At 54.1% G+C, this 26,889-nt stretch overlaps 2 protein-coding genes across 2 annotated transcripts in view; both read left to right on the top strand.

The window, feature by feature from the left end:
- Nucleotides 1–24,208, top strand: part of LOC140903698 (hexokinase-4) — a 42,638-nt gene extending 18,430 nt beyond the window's left edge. Inside the window, exons 4-11 of the mRNA XM_078850635.1 lie at nucleotides 1,707–1,861; nucleotides 4,996–5,115; nucleotides 6,242–6,337; nucleotides 6,713–6,812; nucleotides 14,606–14,789; nucleotides 22,127–22,282; nucleotides 23,544–23,697; nucleotides 24,197–24,208. Of these exons, the coding sequence (XP_078706761.1) occupies nucleotides 1,707–1,861; nucleotides 4,996–5,115; nucleotides 6,242–6,337; nucleotides 6,713–6,812; nucleotides 14,606–14,789; nucleotides 22,127–22,282; nucleotides 23,544–23,697; nucleotides 24,197–24,208 (977 nt within the window). The remainder of the gene's footprint in view (nucleotides 1–1,706; nucleotides 1,862–4,995; nucleotides 5,116–6,241; nucleotides 6,338–6,712; nucleotides 6,813–14,605; nucleotides 14,790–22,126; nucleotides 22,283–23,543; nucleotides 23,698–24,196) is intronic.
- Nucleotides 24,209–24,215: 7 nt separating this feature from the next.
- LOC144929908 (hexokinase-4-like) lies at nucleotides 24,216–26,008 on the top strand. The gene is made up of 2 exons (XM_078850677.1): nucleotides 24,216–24,430; nucleotides 25,434–26,008. The coding sequence occupies exons 1-2, from the start codon at nucleotides 24,282–24,284 to the stop codon at nucleotides 25,576–25,578; spliced, it is 294 nt and encodes a 97-aa protein (XP_078706803.1). The 5' UTR covers nucleotides 24,216–24,281; the 3' UTR covers nucleotides 25,579–26,008.
- The last annotated feature ends 881 nt before the right edge of the window (nucleotides 26,009–26,889 follow it).

The raw sequence follows: 26,889 nt of genomic DNA, 5'->3' as shown, positions 1-26,889 counted from the left end.
GAGCAATGGTCTCAAGTTGCAGTGGGGGAGGTCTAGGTTGGATATTAGGAAACACTATTTCACTAGGAGGGTGGTGAAGCACTGGATTGGGTTACCTAGGGAGGTGGTGGAATCTCTATCCTTAGAAAGAAAAGGAGGACTTGTGGCACCTTAGAGACTAACCAATTTATTTGAGCATGAGCTTTCGTGAGCTACAGCTCACTTCATCGGATGCTTATGCTCAAATAAATTGGTTAGTCTCTAAGGTGCCACAAGTACTCTTTTTCTTTTTGCGGATACAGACTAACACGGCTGCTACTCTGAAATCTATCCTTAGAGGTTTTTAAGGTCAGGCTTGACAAAGCCTTGGGTGGGATGATTTAGTTGGGGTTGGTCCTGCTCTGAGCAGGGGGTTGGACTAGATGACCTCCTGGGGTCCCTTCCAACCCTAATCGTCTATGATTCTAAGCGCGCTGGCCTTGGAATCCATTAAAGACCCACTAGAAGAAGGGCTAGAGAGGGCTGAACAGCCTGTTGAACCTCAGTCCTGCCACCGTCTGCTGAGAGGGCCCTCCAGTGCCAGTGAAGTCTGTGGGAGATGAGGAGGTTCTGCCTTTCTCAAGAGGTGCCCAGCACCTGCCAGGATTAGGTGATTTCAGGGCAACTGTCTCCACTGCTTGTTGTCTTCTAGATCAGAGGGGATCATGGCAGCTGCCTGATCTTTTGCAAACTCTGCTGGCTAGCACAGAGGCCAGGGCTTGTTTGGAAGAGGCGAGCGCTGACTCTGTGGCACGAGCCTCATTCAGTCAGCGGAAGGCAGGTTTGTCCTTATGCTGGCCCCCAAAGAGGCGTTTTGTGGGTCTTTACGCAATCTCCTGAATTCCCCCCACCTCCCTCCAGCAGTAGCAAGAGATAGGTGACAAACCCCGTGGCAGGAACTGTGTTGACATTAGGGATGGTGCTGGCTCACCTGGTGTGCTGGGCTTCCGATCAAAGAGGCTGGCCGCAAACTGAAATTGCCAAACAGAACCCAGCCATGTTTGAGTCATTTGGACACATAAGAGAGAAACCAACGTGTCTGTAAAATGGAGGGACAAGTAGAAGGGAAAAGACAGGTCTTTCTCCATTTGCTTTCTAAGCAAGTCTTCCGAGTTATTAACTGCCTTCCTTTGCAGGGGTCCAGGCGGTGAACGTGACAAGTCAGGAATAGAGCTGGTCGGAAAATGGGATTTTTTTCTCCATGAAAAAAGTTGACCTTTTGTTGAAAAAACAAACATTTGAGGCCAAAACCCAGAAAATGTTTGGTCAAAACCCCCTAAGATTTCAGTGAAAAAACAAACCGTTTTTGACAGAAATATTTTTGATTTTTAGCCATGTTTTTTCAGGTTTTGGTTTTTGACAAAAAGTAGAAATTTTCCACAGGAAGGGGAGGGAACAGTTTGAGTTTTGGACTGAAAATTTTCTGTCCTTTTGATGGAAAAAACAAAAACATTCCCCCCCCCAAAAAAACAGATACTTTCCATGAAAATGTCCATTGAATCAAATCCCCAATTTTCCAACAGAAAAAAAGTTTTGGGGGGAATTTTTCAACCCTGAATTCTACTGTTAATTTTCGTAGCGTCTAGGAACCCAGTCATGGGCCAGGGCCCATTGCGCTAGGCGTAGTACAAACACAAGACAACAGCTAAGTAACTCTTGAACTGTTAAGCTTCATCCTGACGTTGCAGAGGTCGGGGACTTCCTGTCGTTGGATCTCGGCGGCACCAACTTCCGTGTGATGCTGGTGAAAGTGGGTGAAGGGGAAGAAGGGCAGTGGAGCGTGACGACAAAGCATCAGATGTATTCCATCCCAGAGGACGCCATGACGGGAACAGCCGAAATGGTGAGCGAGTGCTTGGCCAAAAGAGCCGTGAAAACAAGGTGCTGGCAGGCGTCCCCAAGACAAACTCTCCAATCCGAAGATGGGCAGGTGGCAGCTGGGGTGGGAAATGAAAAGGCAACTGGACTGGAGAAATACTAAAGGTGCTGAAGAAAAAGCTAAGTTGTTTGATTGATTTTCTAAATCTATCCAACTCCAACAGGCCATGGAAGGTCTCCTTCAGAGGGGCAGAAAGGATGGGGGAGGGTCCACTTTATGGGATATTAGGAGTAACGTACAGAGTAAAACATGGATATATCCTTACTTTACCAGAAAGGAACCATGCGGGAAGTCGCTGTAGCAGGGCTTCTGATATTCTGTGCTTAGTGTGGTACATATCGCTGAACACATGATTTTTTTGGTTTGGTGGCTAAACTGAAAAATCTTGGGGGGAAATTGACCCAAAACAGAAATTTTTCAGTTTTTCTCACTGAAAAGCCTCCAAAAATTTAATTTTACATCCAGCAAAATATTTCATTCACGCCAAAACAATTTTTTTATTATTTCATTTTTTGTGTCATTTCGTTTTCAAGTCTTCTTATCCTTTTTTGAAATCTAACTAAGTTTTAAAAGAAACTTTGTTTAGAAAGGAAAAGTGGAAATGTTTCATTCGAAAAGGTCAAAACAAAATGGTTTGACTTTACTGAATGTTTTGTTTTGTTTTGTTTTCATTTTTGTGCCAAAACTCTTTGCCAAATTTGGCCTGAATTTTTGAAGAGTTTCAGTTGGCCTAAAACTGCATTTTTTGGTAAACAGCTGTTCTTCTGAAAATTTTGCCCAGCTGCAGTGGTGAGGCAAGGGTACATGGTAATTGGCCATCCTTTAGGGAGCCTGTGTGAAGCCATAAGTCCGTTATACAGCCCACACTAAAGGAAAGCCAATACAACCTTTATACTCCCACACCTCAGCACGAGTTCTCTTTGTGTCACAAAGTTTGGAAAACTTGTCCTAGTTGATTTTTAATTGTTTATCCTTCATGAAAACTAAAGAGACAAGCCTCTGAGGACAGACCAGGTTTAGCTAACATTAGCCATGCAAAGACTGAGGTAGGGTCTTGAAGAGATCAAAAGACCCCAGTGACTTTAGGATTTAAGGCTAGACAGAATATGGGTAGCCTGGCAGATTCATATTGATTTTTTTCTGGTATAGTTTGTAGGGCTGGACAAAAATTTTCTGTTGAAACTGTTTTTCGATGGAAAATTGGGTTTTAGGCAAAACAAAAAAGGTTTCTTGCTTCCCACATAAAATATGGGTGTGTGGGTTTGGGTTGGTTTTTTTTTTTTTTTGTGGGGGTGGGTTCAAAACAAGAATGTTCAAAAATGGAAACATTTCAGTTGTGAAATGCTGCTGGCGTGCTTCATGGGAGCTGTAGTTTGCATGTCTAATGCTCTCATTTTCTTCTATGGCAGGACTTCATCTCCCATGATGCACCAAGCCCAGGCCAGGGCCACAGTGAACCACCTCCCTGCACTAAGAAGGGAGGCTGTGGTGCATCATGAGAGATGTAGTATGACTGGGGAGCCCGGCCTGTGGAGGAGAATGGGAATATTAGGGACCTGAACTACAACTCCCATGAGGCACTGCTGCAGCCATTACCAAATTGAAATGATTTTTTGCCAAAAAACTTGAAATTTCTCATTTTCTGACCAGCTCTATTAATATGTAATTATTCAAATGGCAGCTATGGCAGGCAATACATTCTAAGGTCCTCAGATTGGGGTACCTGTGTGTTTGATAGTCCGTTTTTAGGTGTAACCTCAGTGGCAGCTTGACTAGACAGCTGGGTCAAAAAAGTTTTAGCTTCATCCAAGCCATAAAACAGATAGGATTTTTGTTTTGATTTTTGCTAAAGCGTCTTTGTGATAAGAATAAAACGGAGGTGCAAAAGTCCTGTTCTCACGTATGGGTCTTTAGGAGCAAAAGCTGCTGCCTCTGAGTTTGTAGATTTTGACACATCTGGAAATTAGGAATCTTTTATTTTGGAGGCCCAGTTTAACCCTTTTATCTGCCCCCTCCCATCCAGCTGATTAATATTTCATGATCAGAGAGATACAATAATTGTGTGGATAATTAATTTTACTGGCTGCGTTAAAATAGCCATTACTAGGGACACAAAATACTTAGATATGTGAAGGGAAGGACTGAACTAATAAAATTTTCAAATCAAAACACAGAATTATACCATCCCTCTACTCAAATTCCAGCACTCACCAGTCACAGATCTCGGTATTGTTCCCGAAGACTTCAGCTTCTCTATGTAACAATACATTCCACCCATGACATGGCAGCTACATCATCTAACCACTTGCCTGGCACAGACACAACAAAGTCATGTCAGAATTTTTCTCCCCCACCCCAAAAAAGTTTTGACGAGGAAAATTTCACCCAGCTCTGTCTAAGAGTAATTCCTTCAACGAATCTGCATGTTGAAGGCCAGTAGGGTACAGACAACTGGATTTGGGGCAGAGATAAAGTCATCTGCTCTCACATACACACGTTCACACACACCAGGCTCTGCCCAATCCCAGCCTCCTCTACCAGTATTCATTTCCTCTGTACTTCCAGCTAGGACTGGGCAGCTGCACACATCAACTCAGCCGAAGAGGCGTGGCTGGAAGCCATGGCCAGCGGTGCTAGCCCGCATGCTCTTGGCAGCTCCGAGACAGGCAAGAGCTACCCGTGAGCACAGATTTTGCCCATCTCCAAAGCTGGAATTAGGAAATGCCATCGCAGTGGCTGCTACATTATACCAGAGGGCTGGGTGCCATCTGGCGGGCAATGCTGCGACTGCAGACATCTGCCTGTCTATACCGTGTGCGCCGTAGAAATCTTTATGTAGTGCGTGTGGTTTTCCGGGAAATAATCACTGACAGTCTTTGTTACTGAGGCAACATGCAACAGAAAGTCAATCAATGGGCCTGTGTAGAGGCTAGAGAATGGGCAGCATGGAGCAACAGGGAGCGTGGAGCCAGCTGTCCCATAGAGGAGGCGTCAGTGTCTCAGAGGCAGGAGGAGGTTGGTGGTTGGAGAGCTGATGGGAAATGCCCAGCAATGCTGTTGTCGTGATTTTGGAATGACTTGGGGCCTCCCTTTTCCAGCTCTTCGATTACATCTCCGAGTGCATCTCCGACTTCCTGGATAAACACCAGATGAAACACAAAAAGCTGCCTCTGGGCTTCACATTCTCCTTCCCCGTGAGGCATGAGGATATTGACAAGGTGAGGCCAAGGCAGGGTGACTCCTGCGGGCAGATCAGAGGTGAAGGGTGAGAGAGGCTGCAAAGAATAGTGAGGGAGTGCGACTGTGGGCAAACTGGAGGAGCCATGCCTGATCTTCACTGCCCCTTCCCATGCTGAGCCACGGAGCTGCATCCCGCATCCCCAGGGAAGTGGTTCACAGTGTGAGCGTGAGCCCCCATCTGTACACAGCAGATCCCTTAAACACTCAGGCCCAGGTCCTCAAAGGTATTTAAGTTCCATTGATTTCAATGGGAGTTAGGTACCTAAATACCTTTGGCCTTTCTTCATAGGGGCTGGCGTCTTTATTTGGAGGTGAGCAACGACTGATCCCCCGTCACGTTCACACTCGTTGCTTCCTCTGTACACCCATGTGCTCTCTTGCACACTTACACTAGATCTCACACTTCAGACTCCAAAGCTCAGTCCGTGCTGATAAGGCCTCAGATAGAGCATTGTGTCCAGTGCTGGGCGCCACATTCCAGGAAAGATGGGGACAAATTGGAGAAAGTCCAGAGAAGAGCAACAAAAATGATGAAAGGTCTAGAAAACAGGACCTGTGAGGGAAGATTGGAAAAATTGGGTTTGTTTAGTCTGGAAAAGAGAAGACTGAGAGGGGATATGATAACAGTTTTCAAGTACATAAAAGGTTGGTACAAGGAGAAGGGAAAAAAATTGTTCTCTTTAATCTCTGAGGACAGGACAATGAGCAATGGGCTTAAATTGCAGCAAGGGCGGTTTAGGTTGGACATTAGGAAAAACTTCCTAACTGTCAGGGTAGTTAAGCACTGGAATAAATTGCCCAGGGAGGTTGTGGAATCTCCATCACTGGGGATTTTTAAGAGCAGGTTAGACAAACACCTGTCAGGGATGGTCTAGATAATACTTAGTCCGGCCATGAGTGCAGGGGACTGGACTAGACGATCTCTCGAAGTCCCTTCCAGTCCTAGGATTCTCTGATTGTGGGAGCTGGGACTGCCCAGCTGGACATGCATGAGCAGTAATGCACCACCCCGCATCCACTGAGATCAGAGAACTGATTGCTTAGCTCTCTGCTTTCTCTCTTTGTAGCACTTTGATCTAACCCTTTTGTCCCCTTGTCCCGCAGGGGATCCTTCTGAACTGGACGAAGGGTTTCAAAGCATCAGGAGCTGAAGGGAACAACGTTGTGGGGCTTTTGCGGGACGCTATCAAGCGCCGAGGGGTGAGATGAAAACATGGTTTGTGCTGTTCGTGCTGGCTAGTTCCCCCGGCGTCTCCGCACGGATGCGCCCTCGTGGGGTAAGACTGGGGCTTCTCCGGGCTCACCAGCTCTACCGGGGGCACGTTGCAATCCTCCTGCTCCTTCAGCCTCAAGGACATCCTCAGTGGGAAGGTGGGCTGGAGAGATCCTCGCTCAGCAGAAGCGTTCTTGGCTGCTCAGTCTGGATCAGTGGACTGGGCACTCCACATGCCCCTTACTAGCAGCAGGGTCCTGCCCTGGAATTGTTCTGTACCCGGGCGCGTGCTTCCTTTTGTCTGGGCTCTTCTCTGGAACGCCTGGGGGATCGTGACCTCTCTTTTGTATGCTCCTCCGCAGGATTTCGAGATGGACGTGGTCGCCATGGTCAATGACACGGTAGCTACAATGATTTCCTGTTACTATGAAGATCACCGGTGTGAGGTTGGCATGATAGTGGGTAAGATACCTGCCCACCTGGGCGTTTCCCCTCATCCCAGAGTACATTGGGCGCATTCCCCACCTGCCCATGGACACCGCGGGCTCTCTGATGTGGATTGTCCAAGTGGAATTCCTGCTGGTCCATTCTCAGGGCTCATTCCAGTCCTGTTGGCATCAGGAGGAAGCAGAGTAGTCCTCAGTCCCGCTCAGTGTGGGAGTGGGCGGGAGGCTATTCAGTTGATTTGGAGCAAGGCCATGCCATGTGTCACCTTTGGTAACACTCAGGAGGCGGGTTGGTTGGAGGAAAGCCCCACCGCTGAGCTGCTCTGACATCATCTGTTTGGCAGCGGGCATTCTCAAAGGCCTGGCTCTCCAGCTGGATTTCTCTGGACACAACTACTGTTGAGCGTCCCTTGAGGCTAACAATGTTGCAATGTCAGGCTCCCTCTAGATGCAGCAGCTGGTCTTAGTAACCCTGGGGTCCGCAATGATTCTGCTGATGCCGATGCGCATTCCCTCCTCCCTTGAGTTGTTCCTTGCGGGATCCTGTTGTCTTTTTCTCCAGGATCAGTCGGTACCGGGGGTGTCTCTGGTATTTCAAGTAACCGTGCTGATTTCTCTGACCCTCTGTTTCTGCCCTCTATGATGGTGGCTCCGTCGTGGGGGAGCAGTGAGCACACTGGCTGACTTCCAGCTGTTATTTATTGTTGTGTATCTCCCAGCGTCACATTACTGCTCTGTTTGCATTTCTTCCAATGGAAGTGTTAAGCCTGGAATTGACGTAGGTTTGTGTAATGGAGATCTTGTGGGAAATAAAGTCCTTGCTCATCTGTTCTGTGGAAGCTGCTCTCCTACTGGTACCTGTCTACGCTCCAGTAGGTTTCAATCTATTTATCTATCTTAGGGTTGAATACTTCCACCCATCACCATAATATCTGGGTGCCTTTCCCATAAAACAGATAGCGACAGCGAAGCCCCTAGAGGACTGGCTAAATAAAGATCATTCTTAGCTTCCTTGGAGACAGGCTTTGCTCCCCGCCTCCCCATTGCTCTGGGGATACTGTGGTGAGAAAGTGCTGGGCTCAAACAAGGAGATCGAAGTGAGCTCCTGCACTTCCGCATCTGGAACCAGGGCTTAGGGCTCAATGATGGTGTGAATTGTGATCCAGGATGGGGAATGACCGTTCTGTTGACTGTGCCTGTTTGATCTGAGATCGCCGTTCATTGAGTAATCGGTTAGCTGGGGGCACGTCTGGGACACTGAGACTTGATACCATGTGTGGACATTACCTCTTCCATCTCTGACTTCCGTGAGCTGATAACCTGCCCTACCAAGAGCAGTTAGCATCACCTTGAGAGTCACTGCCGGCTGCTGGTTCCCATGAGGAGGATAGAGCAGAGCTGAGGGAGTTACTCACAGCCCAGCCCCTGTGTGCCAAATGGGCTCTATGGGTGGAGAGCTGCCAGGTGGATCAGGGAGGCAGAGCTCCCTTGGAAGGACTTGGGAATGAGAGGACATAGGAAAGCTGGCAGGAGAAAGGCTGGGGGGTGGGCCCAAAGTTCTGGGCGAGGCCCAAAGCAAATGGGCAGAGTCCCTGTTATAGAGTTCTGGAGTTTTAGGCCAGAAGGGACCACCAGTCCAACAGCCTGTGTATCACAGGCCACCCACCCCACCCAGCACCTGAACACTAACCCAACAACCCAGGTGTCACAGCCCACAGGACACGAGACTGTGGTCTGCCACAGGCTGAGATTAGGAGTTACCAGGGTGCACCTGTGCCCTGTAAGGGCAGGGAAACGGCTGTGAGATACCCCCAAATAATCCTGGCGAGGGACCTGCACCCCATGCTGCAGAGGAAGGCAAAAAACCCCGAGATCACTGCCAATCTGACCAGGGGGGAAATTCCTTCCCAACCCCAGAGACCCTGGGCATGGGAACAACAACCAGTCAGTGACACTAGGGGAGGGACTACTCGGTGCCCCCTCAGAGCCCTGGCCCACCCCACCCAGTGTCCCGTCTCCAGCCATGGCCATCCCGTAGTGCATTGCGGGGGGGATCCTTCCTGACCCCGGCAGGCAGCCGGCTGACACCTTGAGGGACCCGAGAGTCCAATTCAGCTCCCGCTCACCCCGTGTTCATCAGGAGTGGTTCCACGGAGCACCCACTGGTGCAGGTGATTAGAGATTCAGGCCCGTTGCATTCACCATGAGATCCTTGCTGAGCGGACACAGCTGGCAGCGATGCCGAGCCGCCCGCCCGGAGATGCCGCAGCGCGCCGGGCGTCGGAGAGGCACCGAGCCTGAGCCAAGCACAGTGACAGCAGGTCGCTGTTAGAAATGCTGGGATACCCTGTGCATGAGCAGGCTGCGGCCTCCTGGAATGGTAGCAGCCGACAGCAGCCCGGGGCCCCTCCTGCAGCAGCCGGGGAGGGAGCCCTGGGTGCGGTGCCCAGTCCCCCTCAGCGGGGGCAGGTGGAGAAGCAAGGCCGCCTCCCCCATGGGGCACGGGAGCCACTCAGTGTCGCCAGCGACAGCTCCATCTGGGCCTTTCGCATGGCTGCCTCTTCCGCTCGCCCGGGGTAAACAACGCTCGCTCAGCAAACACACTAAGAATAGAGATGAGCTCATCTCTGAGTGGGAGCTGCCAGTCAGGTGAGTTTAACACATAGGCTCCTTCCAAGCAGCCACAGACCTCCCCGGTGGGTGAGGGCCGCGGGCTCCCCCAACAGGGTATGGTCACTGCTGGCATCACCAGGGCAGGCCATGGATTTATAGATTCCAAAGCCAGAATGGACCCCTGTGATCAGCTAGTCTGACCTCCTGTAGACCCCAGGCCTAGACCGCAGGCCATGGGATTTCCCACAATAATTCCCATTTGAACTAGGACAGATCTTTTACAGAAACATCCCATCCTGATTTAAAACTTGCCAGTGATGGAGACTCCACCACGTCCCTTGGGAAGTTGTTCCGATGGCTAATGACACTCACTCATTTGTACCCTATTTCCAGTCTGAATTTGTCTAGCTTCAACTCTCAGCCATTGGATGGTATTAGACCTTTCTCTGCTAGATTGCAAAGCCCAGTATTAAATACTTGTTCCCCATGTAGGCACTGACAGACTGGGATCAAGTCACCCCTTAACCCTCTCTTTGTTAGGCTAAATAGATTGAGCTTTTTGAGTCTCTCCCTAAAAGGCAGGTTTTCTAATCCTTCAGTCATTCTCGTGGCTCTTCTCTGCCCCTTCTCCAATGTATCAACATTGTTCTTGAATTGTGGTCACCAGAACTGGACACCGTATTCCAGGAGCGGTCACACCAGTGCCAGATACAGGAATCAATATGGATTGGCCAGTGCTGCCATGTCACTGCCTCCAGGTGGGATTTCCTGCACTCTTACCTGTGACCTAGTGGGGGACTTGCTTATAGACCTGTAGGCAGTATTTTCTCATGTGGACAAGGATTCGGTTTCTATCGTTTCTTTTCCTCAAAGGTCAACACTATGGTACAATGATTTGGAGGAGCGGTAAGTGGTAGCTATGCCCTCTAGCGGCTGGCTTGTCAGACTGGCTCAAGTATGTCTCACACGTAGAGAACCGCGTGAATCATCTGTACCCAAGAACTTATTTGACAAATGTTGCCTCTTTCTGCTGGAGATCTTGTCGACTGACTGCAGCTTTCTGAGTTCATTTGCCAGCAGAATGTGTTGCTGATCTTTTTGCGGTCGTTTAGTCAATGAGTTCACCCTCGTCCGAGATATTTAAATTCAAGCGGTGTGACTTAGTTGTGATAGATCAGGTAAGTTACGCAGTCTGGTTTCCGCTCATTGTTAGAGGAGGGTGCAGCACTTCGAAGATGACGATTTGTGTGCTTGAATTTAACACTTGGTTTCCAAGAATATTCATGCGAGCAGCTTGCTATCTAACATGCTTATCGGGCCCGCAGCACTGTGGTATGTGAGCACCTCGCAATCGTTAATGTGTATATCCTCACGGCAGCCCCCCACCGCCAGGAAGTACTGTAATCCCACCGTGCAGACGAGGAGCTGAGCACGGAGAGGCTGGGGCCCCACTGAGTTCAAACATTTGTGCCAACGAAACTCAGTTACTTGAAAGTTTGTGGGATGTGAACGCTAAAGGATGAAAGGCGCCATCATAAACCCGAGCCAGATATATGTGTGCCCAGCTCTGGCCCTGAGTCCTACTGCAGAGATTCTCCCTTAGTGCTCTGGGGCCTGCGCTTCGGGGAAGACCCCAGTTCTGCCTCTGCTTATGCAGTGGTGGTAGCAGGTAGTGTAGGGATAGCCCTGTAGGCAGATCTAGCCCCTCCAGACCCGCCCAGCTTGTTCCTCTATCAGACTGGTGGGTTCCCTGCTGCCAGCGTTCTGCGTACTGCAGGAGGCTTGAACCTGCTGCGGTGCCCCTTGGAGGGAGTACGGCTGCTGGGGGCATGGGCCAGCCACGGCAGCCCAGTGAGGGGAGCGCTCCCACTGCAGGCCTGGGGCACCTGGCTGACCCTGGGGATGCCCCAGGGAGGCTGGGGCAGCAGGAGGCAGCAGGATCCTGGGGCAGCTGCTGCCCCCCGCCCCACATGGACGTGGAGGAGAAGGGCAAGAAGCCTGCAATAATGTCCCCTTTCAAATGAGTCTCCCTGCAAGGTGAAAAGGGTCGGGATAAAAAGGCCCAGGAAAAGATACGGAAAGAGAACTTCATACAGTAGTGCTGTCCCGGTCCCATCGGGGTGAGCCAGACACGACGCTGGGCTTAGTCGATCTGCCCACAATATCAAGCCAGTGTGGAGGGATGGAGAAGATACCATACGTGGGTCCCCATCCACGACACCGCATTAGACCTGAAGAAGAGCACTGTGTACGCTCGAAAGCTTGTCTCTGTCTCTTCCACCAACAGAAGTTGGTCCAGTAAAAGACACTGTCTCACCCCCCTTGTCTCTCTCAAGCACTAGTAGGCGTTTTCCATTGCTGGTCAAGCCAGTTTGGTCAACTTAGCAGCTCATACTTCTGTCACTGTCCCTTAGTGACTCTTAAGTCCACTGACAGGTGACCAACTTGAACCGTCTTCTTTCTCCTGCCTGACAGATCCCTAATTTAATTGAGAAGCACTTAAATCCAAAATATTCCGACAGAAATCATCATCCCACGGAGCAGAGTTGCCAGCTCTCGTGATTGTGTCACGCGTCTTGTGGTACTTAATGTTTTTTTCTCAAAGCCCCAGTTCCTGGAGTCACGGGATTAGAATGAGAATCTGCACTTCTGTTGTTGTTTTTTTAAAATACATTTTTAGCTTTCCTGGTTGCAGAGAAAAGCATCAGAGTGTGACCTGGGTAAACTCGAAAGGCTCAGAACCCAGAAGACAAGGAAAACGAACCCAAACTTACTATTTTTTAAAGATCTCGTGATTTCTAAGCCAAACTCATGATTTTTGGAGGCCTGACTCCTGAGTTTTGAGCTGGGAATATATGCAGGAGTATTAAATTATGAAAGAGCAGCTCCATGTTCGTCACTTACCAATGCAACCGGAAGAAGTGCACAAGGACGAACAGACTGCCCAACCCGAGGGCCCGGCTTCCAGGGGACACACCAATAACCGCTCAGCCCTGCAGGGCCACCATTACAGAGAGCAGAGTCCGAGAAAAAGATCACCGTGGTCCCTTGACTTTCACTTTCAAGGCCCTGCCCACCCTGCTTCTTTGGGTCACCACTGAGCTGTTGACCACCATGGTCCCAGCCTCCATCGCCCACTTGTTAAATTTGCAAAGGAGCCTCTGTGCGTTTCCTCCCCTGCTGTCCCTCACACTCCCCGTAAACATCCCCAAAGCTACCTCATTATCCCCCTTCAAACTGCTCCTTAAAACTCTCCTTTGCCTGCAAAAAACATATCGGCCAGGCAGTTGCTGTGCTGAGACCCCTGCTGATCAATACTGTCCCACTGTTTCCTTGTACTCCCCCGTCTGCCTGTACCCGTTTGTTCTCTCTCAGGGCAGGGACAGTCTTTTGTTGTGTTTGGACGCAGCACTTCGCACCAGGGAAGCCTGGTCCATGACGGGGGCTCGTAGGCGCTATGGTCAGACAAGTCATAATACAAGAGACACCCCAGATCCCGGTTGCTCCAGGAGAAAAAGGTGACCCCGTAATCCCTCAAGGAGCGATAACCAACTGACCAGTGGGGCAGATCCTCAGCTGGGCTTAATTGGCAGAGATCTACTGATCGCCCCCGGCTGTGGATCTGACCCAGGGCTTGGAGAGCTCTGCATCGGCCAGGCTATTTCAGAGCTGGGTCGCTGAGAGTGGGTGAAAGGAGGAGTATGGACCTTGCAGGGCTTTCGCCTTCTTCCACAGCGTGGGGCATGGGTGGTCTGCTGGCATCATCTGGGCATGTCTCACCTAATCCATTCCCTGCCCTGGCAGGGACCTCAGCCATTGGTAGCACCTCAGTCTCTCCTGTTCTCTGTCTGTGGCTGCAATACTTCAGCCTCCTGAGGACCGAAACCCTTTAGCCTAACTGGCCTCATTGGGCTCAGCGACGGGTATCGGCTGAAATATAATGGCCTGTGCCAAGCAGGAGCTCAGACTAGCGCTCCCTTCTGGCTTTAAACGCTATGAAACAGGCTGTAAGGACGGGGCGTGAAATTGTTCAATATCTTCATAAATGATCTGGAGGATGGTGTGGATTGCACTCTCAGCAAATTTGCGGATGATACTAAACTGGGAGGAGTGGTAGATACGCTGGAGGGCAGGGATAGGATACAGAGGGACCTAGACAAATTGGAGGATTGGGCCAAAAGAAATCTGATGAGGTTCAATAAGGATAAGTGCAGGGTCCTGCACTTAGGACGGAAGAACCCAATGCACAGCTACAGACTAGGGACCGAATGGCTAGGCAGCAGTTCTGCGGAAAAGGACCTAGGGGTGACAGTGGATGAGAAGCTGGATATGAGTCAGCAGTGTGCCCTTGTTGCCAAGAAGGCCAATGGCATTTTGGGATGTATAAGAAGGGGCATAGCGAGCAGATCGAGGGATGTGATCGTTCCCCTCTATTCGACATTGGTGAGGCCTCATCTGGAGTACTGTGTCCAGTTTTGGGCCCCACACTTCAAGAAGGATGTGGATAAATTGGAGAGAGTCCAGCGAAGGGCAACAAAAATGATTACGGGACTGGAACACATGAGTTATGAGGAGAGGCTGAGGGAGCTGGGCTTGTTTAGCCTGCAGAAGAGAAGAATGAGGGGGGATTTGATAGCTGCTTTCAACTACCTGAAAGGGGGTTCCAAAGAGGATGGCTCTAGACTGTTCTCAATGGTAGCAGATGACAGAACGAGGAGTAATGGTCTCAAGTTGCAGTGGGGGAGGTTTAGGTTGGATATTAGGAAAAACTTTTTCACTAAGAGGGTGGTGAAACACTGGAATGCGTTACCTAGGGAGGTGGTGGAATCTCCTTCCTTAGAGGTTTTTAAGGTCAGGCTTGACAAAGCCCTGGCTGGGATGATTTAACTGGGGATTGGTCCTGCTTTGAGCAGGGGGTTGGACTAGATGACCTTCTGGGGTCCCTTCCAACCCTGATATTCTAGGATTCTATGAATTGTATCGGGGGCACACGGACAGTACAGCCTGTGTTAAACCCGTGCCCCTGCCCCTTGTAAACCGGATACCCGCACAGACTCAAAGTCCGCTGGCTGCTCGGGCAGTGAGTAAAGCGCAGGGCCCTCTCTGCCGAAAAGCCCGCATCGCCAGCTGTCACAGGGCGCTTTGCCTGGGACTCGCCATCGTGAGACTAATCCCCGGCTTGGTGTCCCCTGCCAGGTACCGGCTGCAACGCCTGCTACATGGAGGAGATGGAGAATGTGGAGCTGGTAGAGGGGGACGAGGGCCGGATGTGCGTGAACACCGAGTGGGGGGCCTTCGGCGCCTCGGGGGAGCTGGACGAGTTCCTCCTGGAGTACGATCGCGTGGTGGACGAGACCTCACTTAACCCCGGGCACCAGCTGTAAGGGACACGACAGATAAAATGATTGCTTTCCCTGGGCCTCGCTTCCTCCCTGCTGTCGGCCAGGCCGCAGAGCCGGACTCTGCCGGCCGCGGCTCCTAGTTCAGCGGAGGGTGGGCGCAGTTCATCTCCAGCGTGGTTTGCTCAGCTCTGGTTCTGAGAGTGCAGCTTTAAATTCCCCGGCAGGCAAGTCGGCCCTTGGTGACAGTGTGGGCCTAGGGGCCAAGAAGTGGGTCTGTGGGGCTCTCCCCGAACGGCCCTCTCTCGGAGGTCCCAGTGTGGGTGTTGCCCAGGCGCGCTCACCTGGTCACTGAGGTGCAGTAGCAGGGGAGCAGGAGGCTGATATGCTGGAGGTGTTTGAAATGTGCAGAGCCCAGCAAAGAGGAAAAATGGATGTTTTCCTGCAGCTCAGAAAATACCGTCACTAACTGAACGATCAGTGCCGGCGGTGTTAAAACCAGTGAGAGCAATTTCCGCTCACCGGCCCGAGCTCCGGCTCGCTCGCGCTCTCTCACATACCCTCAAGTGTGTCTAAACACATACTCGCAGACCCACAGACACACCTCAAATATACCAGCACGTGTAAACACCCCCCCACACAGACACACACCCTCACACACCCATAACTGCACCCATGTCCGCTTACCCACCCACGCGTCTCCCTTCAGAAACACAAATGTGCACATACGCCTCACACACACCTCCATACACAGCCATCCACTCCCAGCCACGTGCACACTCACCCCAGGACACAGATACCTTTACACACTCACCCCCGCACTCTGCGCTCACACACGCCTGCGTACACCCCTGTACACAGCCATCCACTCCCAGCCACGTGCACACTCACCCCAGGACACAGATACCTTTACACACTCACCCCCGCACTCTGCGCTCACACACACCTGCGTACACCCCTATACACAGCCATCCACTCCCAGCCACGTGCACACTCACCCCAGGACACAGATACCTTTACACACACCCACCCCCGCACTCTGCGCTCACACACGCCTGCGTACACCCCTGTACACAGCCATCCACTCCCAGCCACGTGCACACTCACCCCAGGACACAGATACCTTTACACACTCACCCCCGCACTCTGCGCTCACACACGCCTGCGTACACCCCTGTACACAGCCATCCACTCCCAGCCACGTGCACACTCACCCCAGGACACAGATACCTTTACACACTCACCCCCGCACTCTGCGCTCACACACACCTGCGTACACCCCTATACACAGCCATCCACTCCCAGCCACGTGCACACTCACCCCAGGACACAGATACCTTTACACACACACACACCCGCACTCTGCGCTCACACACACCTGCGTACACCCCCTGTACACAACCATCCACTCCCAGCCACGTGCACACTCACCCCAGGACACAGATACCTTTACACACCCACCCCCGCACTCTGCGCTCACACACACCTGCGTACACCCCTGTACACAACCATCCACTCCCAGCCACGTGCACACTCACCCCAGGACACAGATACCTTTACACACCCACCCCCGCACTCTGCGCTCACACACACCTGCGTACACCCCTATACACAACCATCCACTCCCAGCCACGTGCACACTCATCCCAGGACACAGATACCTTTACACACTCACCCCCGCACTCTGTGCTCACACACACCTGCATACACCCCTGTACACAGCCATCCACTCCCAGCCACGTGCACACTCACCCCAGGACACAGATACCTTTACACACCCACCCCCGCACTCTGCGCTCACACACACCTGCGTACACCCCTATACACAACCATCCACTCCCAGCCACGTGCACACTCACCCCAGGACACAGATACCTTTACACACACACACACCCGCACCCTGCGCTCACACATGCCTGCGTACACCCCTATACACAACCATCCACTCCCAGCCACGTGCACACTCACCCCAGGACACAGATACCTTTACACACCCACCCCCGCACTCTGCGCTCACACACGCCTGCGTACACCCCTGTACACAGCCATCCACTCCCAGCCACGTGCACACTCACCCCAGGACACAGATACCTTTACACACCCACCCCCGCACTCTGTGCTCACACACACCTGCGTACACCCCTGTACACAGCCATCCACTCCCAGCCACGTGCACACTCATCCCAGGACACAGATACCTTTACACACTCACCCCCGCACTCTGCGCTCACACACGCCTGCGTACACCCCTATACACAACCATCCACTCCCAGCCACGTGCACACTCACCCCAGGACACAGATACCTTTACACACACACCCCCCCGCACTCTGCGCTCACACACGCCTGCGTACACCCCTATACACAACCATCCACTCCCAGCCACCTGCACTCTCACCCCAGGACACAGATACCTTTACACACTTACCCCCGCACTCTGTGCTCACACACACCTGCGTACACCCCTGTACACAGCCATCCACTCCCAGCCACGTGCACACTCATCCCAGGACACAGATACCTTTACACACCCACCCCCGCACTCTGCGCTCACACACGCCTGCGTACACCCCTATACACAGCCATCCACTCCCAGCCACGTGCACACTCACCCCAGGACACAGATACCTTTACACACCCACCCCCGCACTCTGTGCTCACACACACCTGCGTACACCCCTATACACAACCATCCACTCCCAGCCACGTGCACACTCACCCCAGGACACAGATACCTTTACACACCCACCCCCGCACTCTGCGCTCACACACACCTGCGTACACCCCTGTACACAGCCATCCACTCCCAGCCACGTGCACACTCACCCCAGGACACAGATACCTTTACACACTTACCCCCGCACTCTGTGCTCACACACACCTGCGTACACCCCTGTACACAGCCATCCACTCCCAGCCACGTGCACACTCATCCCAGGACACAGATACCTTTACACACCCACCCCCGCACTCTGCGCTCACACACGCCTGCGTACACCCCTATACACAACCACCCACTCCCAGCCACGTGCACACTCACCCCAGGACACAGATACCTTTACACACCCACCCCCGCACTCTGCGCTCACACACACCTGCGTACACCCCTATACACAACCATCCACTCCCAGCCACGTGCACACTCACCCCAGGACACAGATACCTTTACACACACACCCCCGCACTCTGTGCTCACACACACCTGCGTACACCCCTATACACAACCATCCACTCCCAGCCACGTGCACACTCACCCCAGGACACAGATACCTTTACACACACACACACCCGCACTCTGCGCTCACACACGCCTGCGTACACCCCTATACACAACCATCCACTCCCAGCCACGTGCACTCTCACACCAGGACACAGATACCTTTACACACACCCACCCCCGCACTCTGCGCTCACACACACCTGCGTACACCCCTGTACACAGCCATCCACTCCCAGCCACGTGCACTCTCATCCCAGGACACAGATACCTTTACACACACACCCGCACTCTGCGCTCACACACACCTGCGTACACCCCTGTACACAACCATCCACTCCCAGCCACGTGCACACTCACCCCAGGACACAGATACCTTTACACACCCACCCCCGCACTCTGCGCTCACACACACCTGCGTACACCCCTGTACACAACCATCCACTCCCAGCCACGTGCACACTCACCCCAGGACACAGATACCTTTACACACACACACCCCCGCACTCTGCGCTCACACACACCTGCGTACACCCCCTGTACACAGCCATCCACTCCCAGCCACGTGCACACTCACCCTAGGACACAGATACCTTTACACACACACACCCCCGCACTCTGTGCTCACACACACCTGCGTACACCCCTGTACACATCCATCCACTCCCAGCCACGTGCACTCTCATCCCAGGACACAGATACCTTTACACACACACACCCCCGCACTCTGCGCTCACACACACCTGCGTACACCCCTGTACACAGCCATCCACTCCCAGCCACGTGCACACTCATCCCAGGACACAGATACCTTTACACACTCACCCCCGCACTCTGTGCTCACACACACCTGCGTACACCCCTGTACACAACCATCCACTCCCAGCCACGTGCACACTCATCCCAGGACACAGATACCTTTACACACTCACCCCCGCACTCTGCGCTCACACACACCTGCGTACACCCCCTGTACACAACCATCCACTCCCAGCCACGTGCACACTCACCCTAGGACACAGATACCTTTACACACTTACCCCCGCACTCTGTGCTCACACACACCTGCGTACACCCCTGTACACAGCCATCCACTCCCAGCCACGTGCACACTCACCCCAGGACACAGATACCTTTACACACCCACCCCCGCACTCTGTGCTCACACACACCTGCGTACACCCCTGTACACAGCCATCCACTCCCAGCCACGTGCACACTCACCCCAGGACACAGATACCTTTACACACACACACACCCGCACTCTGCGCTCACACACACCTGCGTACACCCCTGTACACAGCCATCCACTCCCAGCCACGTGCACACTCACCCCAGGACACAGATACCTTTACACACACACACACCCGCAATCTACACTCACACACCTGGATACACACTCCCCTATACACACGCTAAAACACCAACATACACACCGAGAGCAGTCTGCATTCCCGCACCCTGGTGCCCTCACAAACACACTTCCGAATCCACACACCAATACACAAACACACCCAGAGCAATCTACGCTCACGCCCCCAGATGCCCACAAACACACTCCCGTATCCACACACCAATACACAGAGCAATCGACACTCACACCCCGACACCCTGACAAATACACGTTTCTCTCTTGTGCTTTTCCTCACTTCTCTCCTTTCCCTTCCCCTTCACTCTCTCGGGCTGTCCCCAGCCCAGCGTCCCACTCACCTTGAACGGACAGAGGAGGTCCCCGAGGCTTCAGCTTTGCTTCCCCGGGGCGTCTTCCATCCCTTCGGTTCTACAGTGCCCTGCCGGTGGTGGGAAAGGGCACCCGCCACTTGGCCTTAAGAGCTGAAGAGCGCAAAACCTACCAAGGCCTGAAATAAAAGTGCCAGGGCAGGGCTGGGGAATTAGCCGACAGCTGCTGCCCGAGGGGCGTGGCCATCTGAATAAGCGATCAATTGCTTATCCATTTGAGTTAAGCATCTCCGTAGCTGCAGGATCAGAGTGGGCCCGATCCTAGCCCATGCTATGGGGCAAAGAGGCCGTAAAGACATTTGCAGAGGATGAATCGCTGGCTCTGTGCCCCCTCGCTTGGCCCCCCTGAGCTCAGTGGATACGATGGCTGGAGGAGGGTATGACTGGAGGATGCTACACTCCAGGGCTCCCCTGCGGTGTAATGGTCCCTCGGGGCCTGATACAAGCCGGCACAAGTTAGAGCAGTCCGGAGGTGGCTCTGAGTTGAGGTGGGGAGTGAGCTGGGCCCTCAACAGAGCCAGGGATCATGGGGGGCTCAAAGCCACCTTCTCCCCCGCCCCAGAGCATTGGGTGAGGCTCTAACACAGCGGAGATTTTGAGCCAGTCAGCGTATTTGGTATGTAACTGTCCTGATCTCCTTCACCTATCACACTACTGAGGGGGCGATGGAAACCCTGGCCCAGGTTCTCCGGCGGGGCCCAGGTGGTTGGCGTCTGGTTCCAGTTCCTTCTGCACGGCCTGCCCGTAACTCCCCCACCCCCTGCAGGCCCCGGAACCGGCCGTTGCATTTGCTGGGCACCGCAGGCAGCAGGAATTGCTCACATCTGCGTGGCCAGAGTGAGAGCTGCATCCTGCCAAGGCCAGCGGCACACGCCTGGGATGGCCCTGCTGCGGTGCAGCAGTTAGGGGAGCAAGCCCCTGGCCTCCAGCATTGACTCTCCCTCCCGCACAGGCTCTTGGCCGCATGGACCACACGGTACATGGCAGCCCTCGAGGACCGGTATCAAGTGGAGTGCCCCAAGGGTCGGTCTTGGGGCCGGTTTTATTCAATATCTTCATAAATGATCTGGAGGATGGTGTGGATTGCACTCTCAGCAAATTTGCGGATGATACTAAACTGGGAGGAGTGGTAGATACGCTGGAGGGGAGGGATAGGATACAGAAGGACCTAGACCAATTGGAAGATTGGGCCAAAAGGAATCTGATGAGGTTCAATAAGGATAAGTGCAGGGTCCTGCACTTAGGACGGAAGAACCCAATGCACAGCTACAGACTAGGGACCGAATGGCTAGGCAGCAGTTCTGCAGAAAAGGACCTAGGGGTGACAGTGGACGAGAAGCTGGATATGAGACAGCAGTGTGCCCTTGTTGCCAAGAAGGCCAATGGCATTTTGGGCTGTATAAGTAGGGGCATAGCGAGCAGATCGAGGGACGTGATCGTTCCCCTCTATTCGACATTGGTGAGGCCTCATCTGGAGTACTGTGTGCAGTTTTGGGCCCCACACTTCAAGAAGGATGTGGATAAATTGGAGAGAGTCCAGCGAAGGGCAACAAAAATGATTAGGGGTCTGGAACACATGAGTTATGAGGAGAGGCTGAGGGAGCTGGGATTGTTTAGCCTGCAGAAGAGAAGAATGAGGGGGGATTTGATAGCTGCTTTCAACTACCTGAAAGGGGGTTCCAAAGAGGATGGCTCTAGACTGTTCTCAATGGTAGCAGATGACAGAACGAGGAGTAATGGTCTCAAGTTGCAGTGGGGGAGGTTTAGATTGGATATTAGGAAAAACTTTTTCACTAAGAGGGTGGTGAAACACTGGAATGCGTTACCTAGGGAGGTGGTAGAATCTCCTTCCTTAGAGGTTTTTAAGGTCAGGCTTGACAAAGCCCTGGCTGGGATGATTTAACTGGGAATTGGTCCTGCTTCGAGCAGGGGGTTGGACTAGATGACCTTCTGGGGTCCCTTCCAACCCTGATATTCTATGATTCTATGATTCTATGATTCTATGACTGCAACACCCACCAGGCAGGGTTCCCTGAGCCAATGGGCCGTGCCGGGAACTCTGCATTCTTGCACTAGAGCCTAGGGGTATTTTTTAAGGATACTTGGCTTTGGCTCTGCTCACTGCCAGCCAAGGCGTTTCTCTCCTGCTTGAGCGTCTGCACAAGGCCCGTCCCCACAGACACTGGGAGTAGGGACATGTCCCCTTGGCAGAACCCAGGGGAGGAGAAGCCGAGCAGGGCCTCTGCCCTCTCAGGAGGAAGGGGAAAGCCAGCGGCAGCCTTGCTCATCCGGGGTTGTGTCGAGACAGGTCTCCAGGCCTAGGATACCCCCCGTTGCAGGAGAGCAGGGTCCGACCGAGAGCGGGCGGAGGGTCTGTGTCCTCACGGCCCTGACCGGTGGTGCTCTTCTGTTCCCACCCAGCTACGAGAAGATGATCGGAGGCAAGTACATAGGAGAGATCGTGCGGCTGGTGCTGCTCAAACTGGTCAATGAAAATCTGCTCTTCCACGGGGAGGCGTCTGAGAAACTGAAAACCAGAGGCAGTTTCGAAACCCGCTTCGTCTCACAGATCGAAAGGTACGGGGTGGCCTCCCCAACCGCCCAATGCTCAGCCAGCCCCACCCACTGCAACTCAGGGGCTCCTAAAACCGTCCCCCACTCTCCCATCCCGTGCCCCAGCTGTAATCCCACCCTACAGCCCCAGAGCACAGCTGGACTCCCGCGGCCCCCAGCGGCCACTGAGCTGCAATATGTATGACTAGAGAGAGCAACAACCATTCCCCACTGGGCTCTGAGCTGATGTGCAAGGGGTGTATGTCAGCTCCCCTCTGACAGGGACTCGCACACAGCTGCGGCAGGTACCCTCACACCTTGCAGTGGTACTGGCTTGAGCACTGCACTGGGGCTCAGGAGACTTGGGTTCTATCCCCGGCTTTGCTGGGTGACTTTGGGCAAGTCACTTGCCCGCTCTGTGCCTCAGTGTCCCCATCTGTAACGACACTGCCCTCCTTTGAGCAATTTGGCTGAAAAAATTGCGGGGGATTGTTAGCACTTGAACTGAGGAATTGGCTCCAAGATTGTGGGAGCCGCAGGAATGGTTCCACTCAGTGAACGCTCTTTGCTAAGGGAGCTCACAGCTCCCACACAGCTGCGCCCATGTAGAAGAGGGGGCGGCCTAGCTCACTTTTCCTTGCCTGCTATTTGTGGCTGTTTTTCTCTGCACCTGGCCTCTTGAGCCCAGCTTCTCGGGCCTGGCCCCACTGCCCTCCCTTTGCAGCTCTAAGATCACGGGACTTAGAGCTGCTCTAAAGCTAACCCTCTAAAATGCACCAAGTTAGGCCTGGTAGCCTACGGTGCAAGGGGCCTTTCTGGCAGCTGGGGATTTCTGATCATCTCGTCCCATCTCCGGCGGAACCCAGGCCAGAGAACCTCAACCAGAGATTCCTGCGTCTAGCCCAGAACTCCTCTCTTAGCTACAGTGGGTCTCTGAGAAAGACTGAAAGACTCCGAGCAATGGAGAACCCGCCACGCCCCTCGGTAAATTCTTCCAGTGGTTAACTACCCTAAACAAATGCACCTTAGTTTTAATCTGAATTTGCCTAGCTTCATCTTCCCACCGTTGGATCTCCTTCTGCTGTTTACGGCAAGATTAAAGAGCCATGTAGAATCAGAGATCTCTAGCAGGTGATGACCAAGTCACCTCTTAGCCTTCTACCAAACAAAGGGAGCTTCATAAGTCTCACGCTGTGTGGCAGGTTTTCCAGACCTCAGATCATTCCTGTGGGCCTTACCAACACGGAGCCATGCGGGCTCCCGGAAGCATGGGCTGTGTTTGTAGGGATGGGCAGAGACACCTGCTTGCAGACCTTCGAGACCAGACATCGTCTGGTGGGAGGGGCTGGAGGCACCTGGAGGAGATTGGGAAGGAGGCTGGAGTCTCACAGGCATTGGAAAAGCGGGTTTACAGGCGGTACCGTAGAGCTGAGAGTGAGGTAGGAACATAGGCACTGCCAGGCTGGCTCAGCCCAAGGGCCCTCTCGCCCTGTCTCCTGTACCTCACATTGGCCAGCACCATCTGTTACAGGGGCTGGGTGGAACAAGAAGCCCCCCCAGAGGGCAATTCCGGGGTAGCCGGACCCCTGCCCCCATGTCTGTGTTGCACCCTATCTCAGGTAACTGCACGTATTGCTGTTACAAGCAGCTGTCCTGCTGCTCTCTTCCCAGGAGTATGAGCAGTCTGAAATGCAGCCACTTCTGGTGAGGAGCTGCACTGCAAACCAGCAGAACGCTTTCCAGAGGGGTAAACGCGTGTCCTCTCCTGAGTCAGCAAAGCCAACTTCCATCCAGCTACCGACCAGGCCTTAGGAGCCTGCTAGCTGTCTGCACCCATCCGCTGGCTTTGTCCAGCTGCCCCAGCAGCGCCAGGCCTGCCCCCCAAGTTCGGCACGCCCTAGCGTCCGGAGGCTGACATGCTTTCGCTCTCTGTCCCAGCGACGCCGATGACCGGAAACAGACCTACAACATCCTGACGTCCTTCGAGCTGCTGCCCTCACTCACGGACTGCGACATCGTGCGGATGGCGTGCGAGAGCGTCTCCACGCGGGCGGCGCAGATGTGCTCGGCGGGGCTGGCCGGCGTGATCAACCGCATGCGGGAAAGCAGGAGCGAGGAGCGGCTGAAGATCACCGTGGGAGTCGATGGCTCGGTCTACAAGCTCCACCCCAGGTGAGGTCGCACGCAGGGAAGTGCCCGGGCAGCCACCTCCCCAGCCCCGTCACGGCCTCCCTGGAAAGCTGCATCAGACGGAATGATTGACAGACAGGAGCGTGTGGGTGGCCTGTCTCTGCGGGGCCACTAGGGAGCGCTCGCCCTTATCCGGGCAATGGCTGCACTGTGAGTGCCTTAGCAATGAGCGGCTGCAAGAGACAGCGCTGAGGGCTGGCCCTGGGGAAGCTGGCTTCCAGTCCGGCAGTGATTGCATGCTGCCGAGGCCCTCTCTGGCCAGCTTTACAGGTGCTGGTGGGGGTTGGACTTCAGCTTCCTGGGCCATAGAAGGGCCACCGAGATCTGGGACCTCTAGATGGTGGGGGGAGAGGGAGGGGAGGGGGGAGTGGAGAAGGGAGTAAACTGGGAAGCTTAAAAGAGCAGCATCTGAAAAAGGAACAGACTGGAAAGGAGCTGGAATGCCTTGAGAGGGCACGGCCGGGGGGATCCATCAGCTGGCAGACACTCCTCAGCAAGCCAGCGGGTCGGGCCGGGCAGGGGTCAGCCCGAGAACTGTCTTTTCTTCGCTGCCTTTCCGGGAGCACTTTGGCTCTGACCTGTGCTAAGACTTGCCAGAACTGAAAAGCCTTCACAGCCTGCAGGTCTCTTGGGGCGGGTTAGCAAACTGTAGAGTTGTGCCAGGCTACGGCCCGGAGGTCTAAACTGCCTTAGATCGGACGCGCCGCGGGGCAGCACCCCGCACAACGGAACCTCACCCCTGTGGGCACCATCAGAGCCTGAATCCATCTTTAGATGACCCCCATCACCATATTTATGCTCGCTGCCCCCCTGGGCAGTGTTGTGCCCATTGTACAGATGGGGGCACTGAGGCACAGAGAGGCTAAGTAAGTTGCTCGTGGTCACGCAGGAAGTCGGGCAGGACAGGGCAGGGAGATGCGGCAGCAGTCTCTCTGTACGCTCAGCGGACCGTTCTGCCTGACCCCGCCGCCTCCTCTCTCCCCAGCTTCAAAGACCAGTTCCACGCGACCGTCAGACAGCTGACGCCTGGCTGCGACATCACCTTCCTCCAGTCAGAGGAGGGCAGCGGCAGGGGGGCCGCCCTGATCTCGGCGGTAGCGTGCAAAATGGCCTGCCTGATTGGCCGGTGAGCGGGGCCATTGGCCAAAGGACCACGGAAGGAGCAGCCGCGGCTGGGACGTGGCTCCGTGCCGAGTTCTTTAGAGCGCGCGCGCCCAGGAGCGGAAACAACAAGTGAAGGGGCGGGGCAGTCCCTGGCCCCGCCCACCTGCCGCCCACCTGTCCTAGCCGCCGCGCTAGCCATCCCAGCTGCGCTCTGTCCCCTTGCTGTTCCTCCGCCCTCTTTGCTGCTGCCAGGCCGGGCTCTCGGTCTACGCAATCAATAGGTTCCCGAGGAGGTCTCCTCCTAGGATTGGTTTGCGGGGGGGGGGAGGGGAGTCCTCTGACCCTTCTCTTCTGATTGGCTCAGGAATTAAAACGAGACGGGGGCGTCGAAACGGCTTCCAATCAGCACAAACGGCGGTCGAGGGTTGCGTTTCTCTCGGCCAATCAGGTGCGTGGATGTCGGGGGCGTGTCAGGAGCCAGCGACTGCCCTGAGTGGTGGCAGGCTAGCGTGTGCTTGGGGGGGCGGGGGAGGGCTGGCGAGATGACAGGCGGGAGGAGGAGGCTGGATAGAGAATGGCCTCTCTGCTAGCCGGAGGCCCGGGGGCCGCTGGGCCTGCTGAGCCCAGGCTGGGATGGAGCTGGCGGGAATCTCATGCAGGAGAGCAGCTGGGAGGGTTTCATGTCCCCTCCTGCCCTTTCCTGTCCCTCCAGATCTAGCTGCCGAACAGGGCCAAAAGCTTTGCCTCTGATCTACCCCCTTCTCTGGCCGTCCCGTCCAGGGGCTGCTTCTCGCCGTGGTGCAGCCCGGGTTCCTTTAGGGATAGCAGTAGATCCTCTCTCTTCTGGTTGTGCCCAGAGGCCGGCGGCCCCATGGCACTGGCTGCTGTACGAACACCAATGAAAGCGGAGGGACCTCCTGGCATCCCTGCCCCTGTTGCTCTGGGAGAGCTCCCCAGCCCACCCCTTTCCACCCGGAAATCCAGCTCCAGGGCTCGCCTTCCTCCTCCCAAGCACACCGAGCCCTTGGCCTCCCCGGGGTGCACCCCAAGGAGGGGGCTGCCAGGGAGTAAATCCTGCCCTGTGCTGTCTGGCTGTCCTCGGGCTGGTTTCACAGAGGCGTTTGAAATATTCCGGTACCCCTCCCGCCCTCTCAGGCTAACGTTGATTAGGCTATACCTCTCCTTAGTGCTGCTGTTCGGGAGCCAGACACATCGCCACACCCCCTCCCCCGCACACACAGGGTGTGTGTTCCCGCAGGGCGTGCACACCCACGTGTACAAAGCCCACCGGGTGCACGCCTTCACCCGCTCACCGTCCCACGGGACGTGCGTCGCCT

The sequence above is a fragment of the Lepidochelys kempii genome, chromosome 26, assembly GCF_965140285.1.
Source record: "Lepidochelys kempii isolate rLepKem1 chromosome 26, rLepKem1.hap1, whole genome shotgun sequence".
NCBI lineage: Eukaryota > Metazoa > Chordata > Testudines > Cheloniidae > Lepidochelys > Lepidochelys kempii.
This window is presented reverse-complemented; position numbering and strand designations above follow the sequence as displayed.

Bases quoted from the DNA above. Each gene is read 5' to 3' on its own strand.
- LOC144929908 (XM_078850677.1), top strand. From the start codon at position 24,282: ATGGCGTGCGAGAGCGTCTCCACGCGGGCGGCGCAGATGTGCTCGGCG. The intron at 24,431-25,433 runs GTGAGGTCGCAC...CTCTCTCCCCAG, and splicing joins GTCTACAAGCTCCACCCCAG to CTTCAAAGACCAGTTCCACG.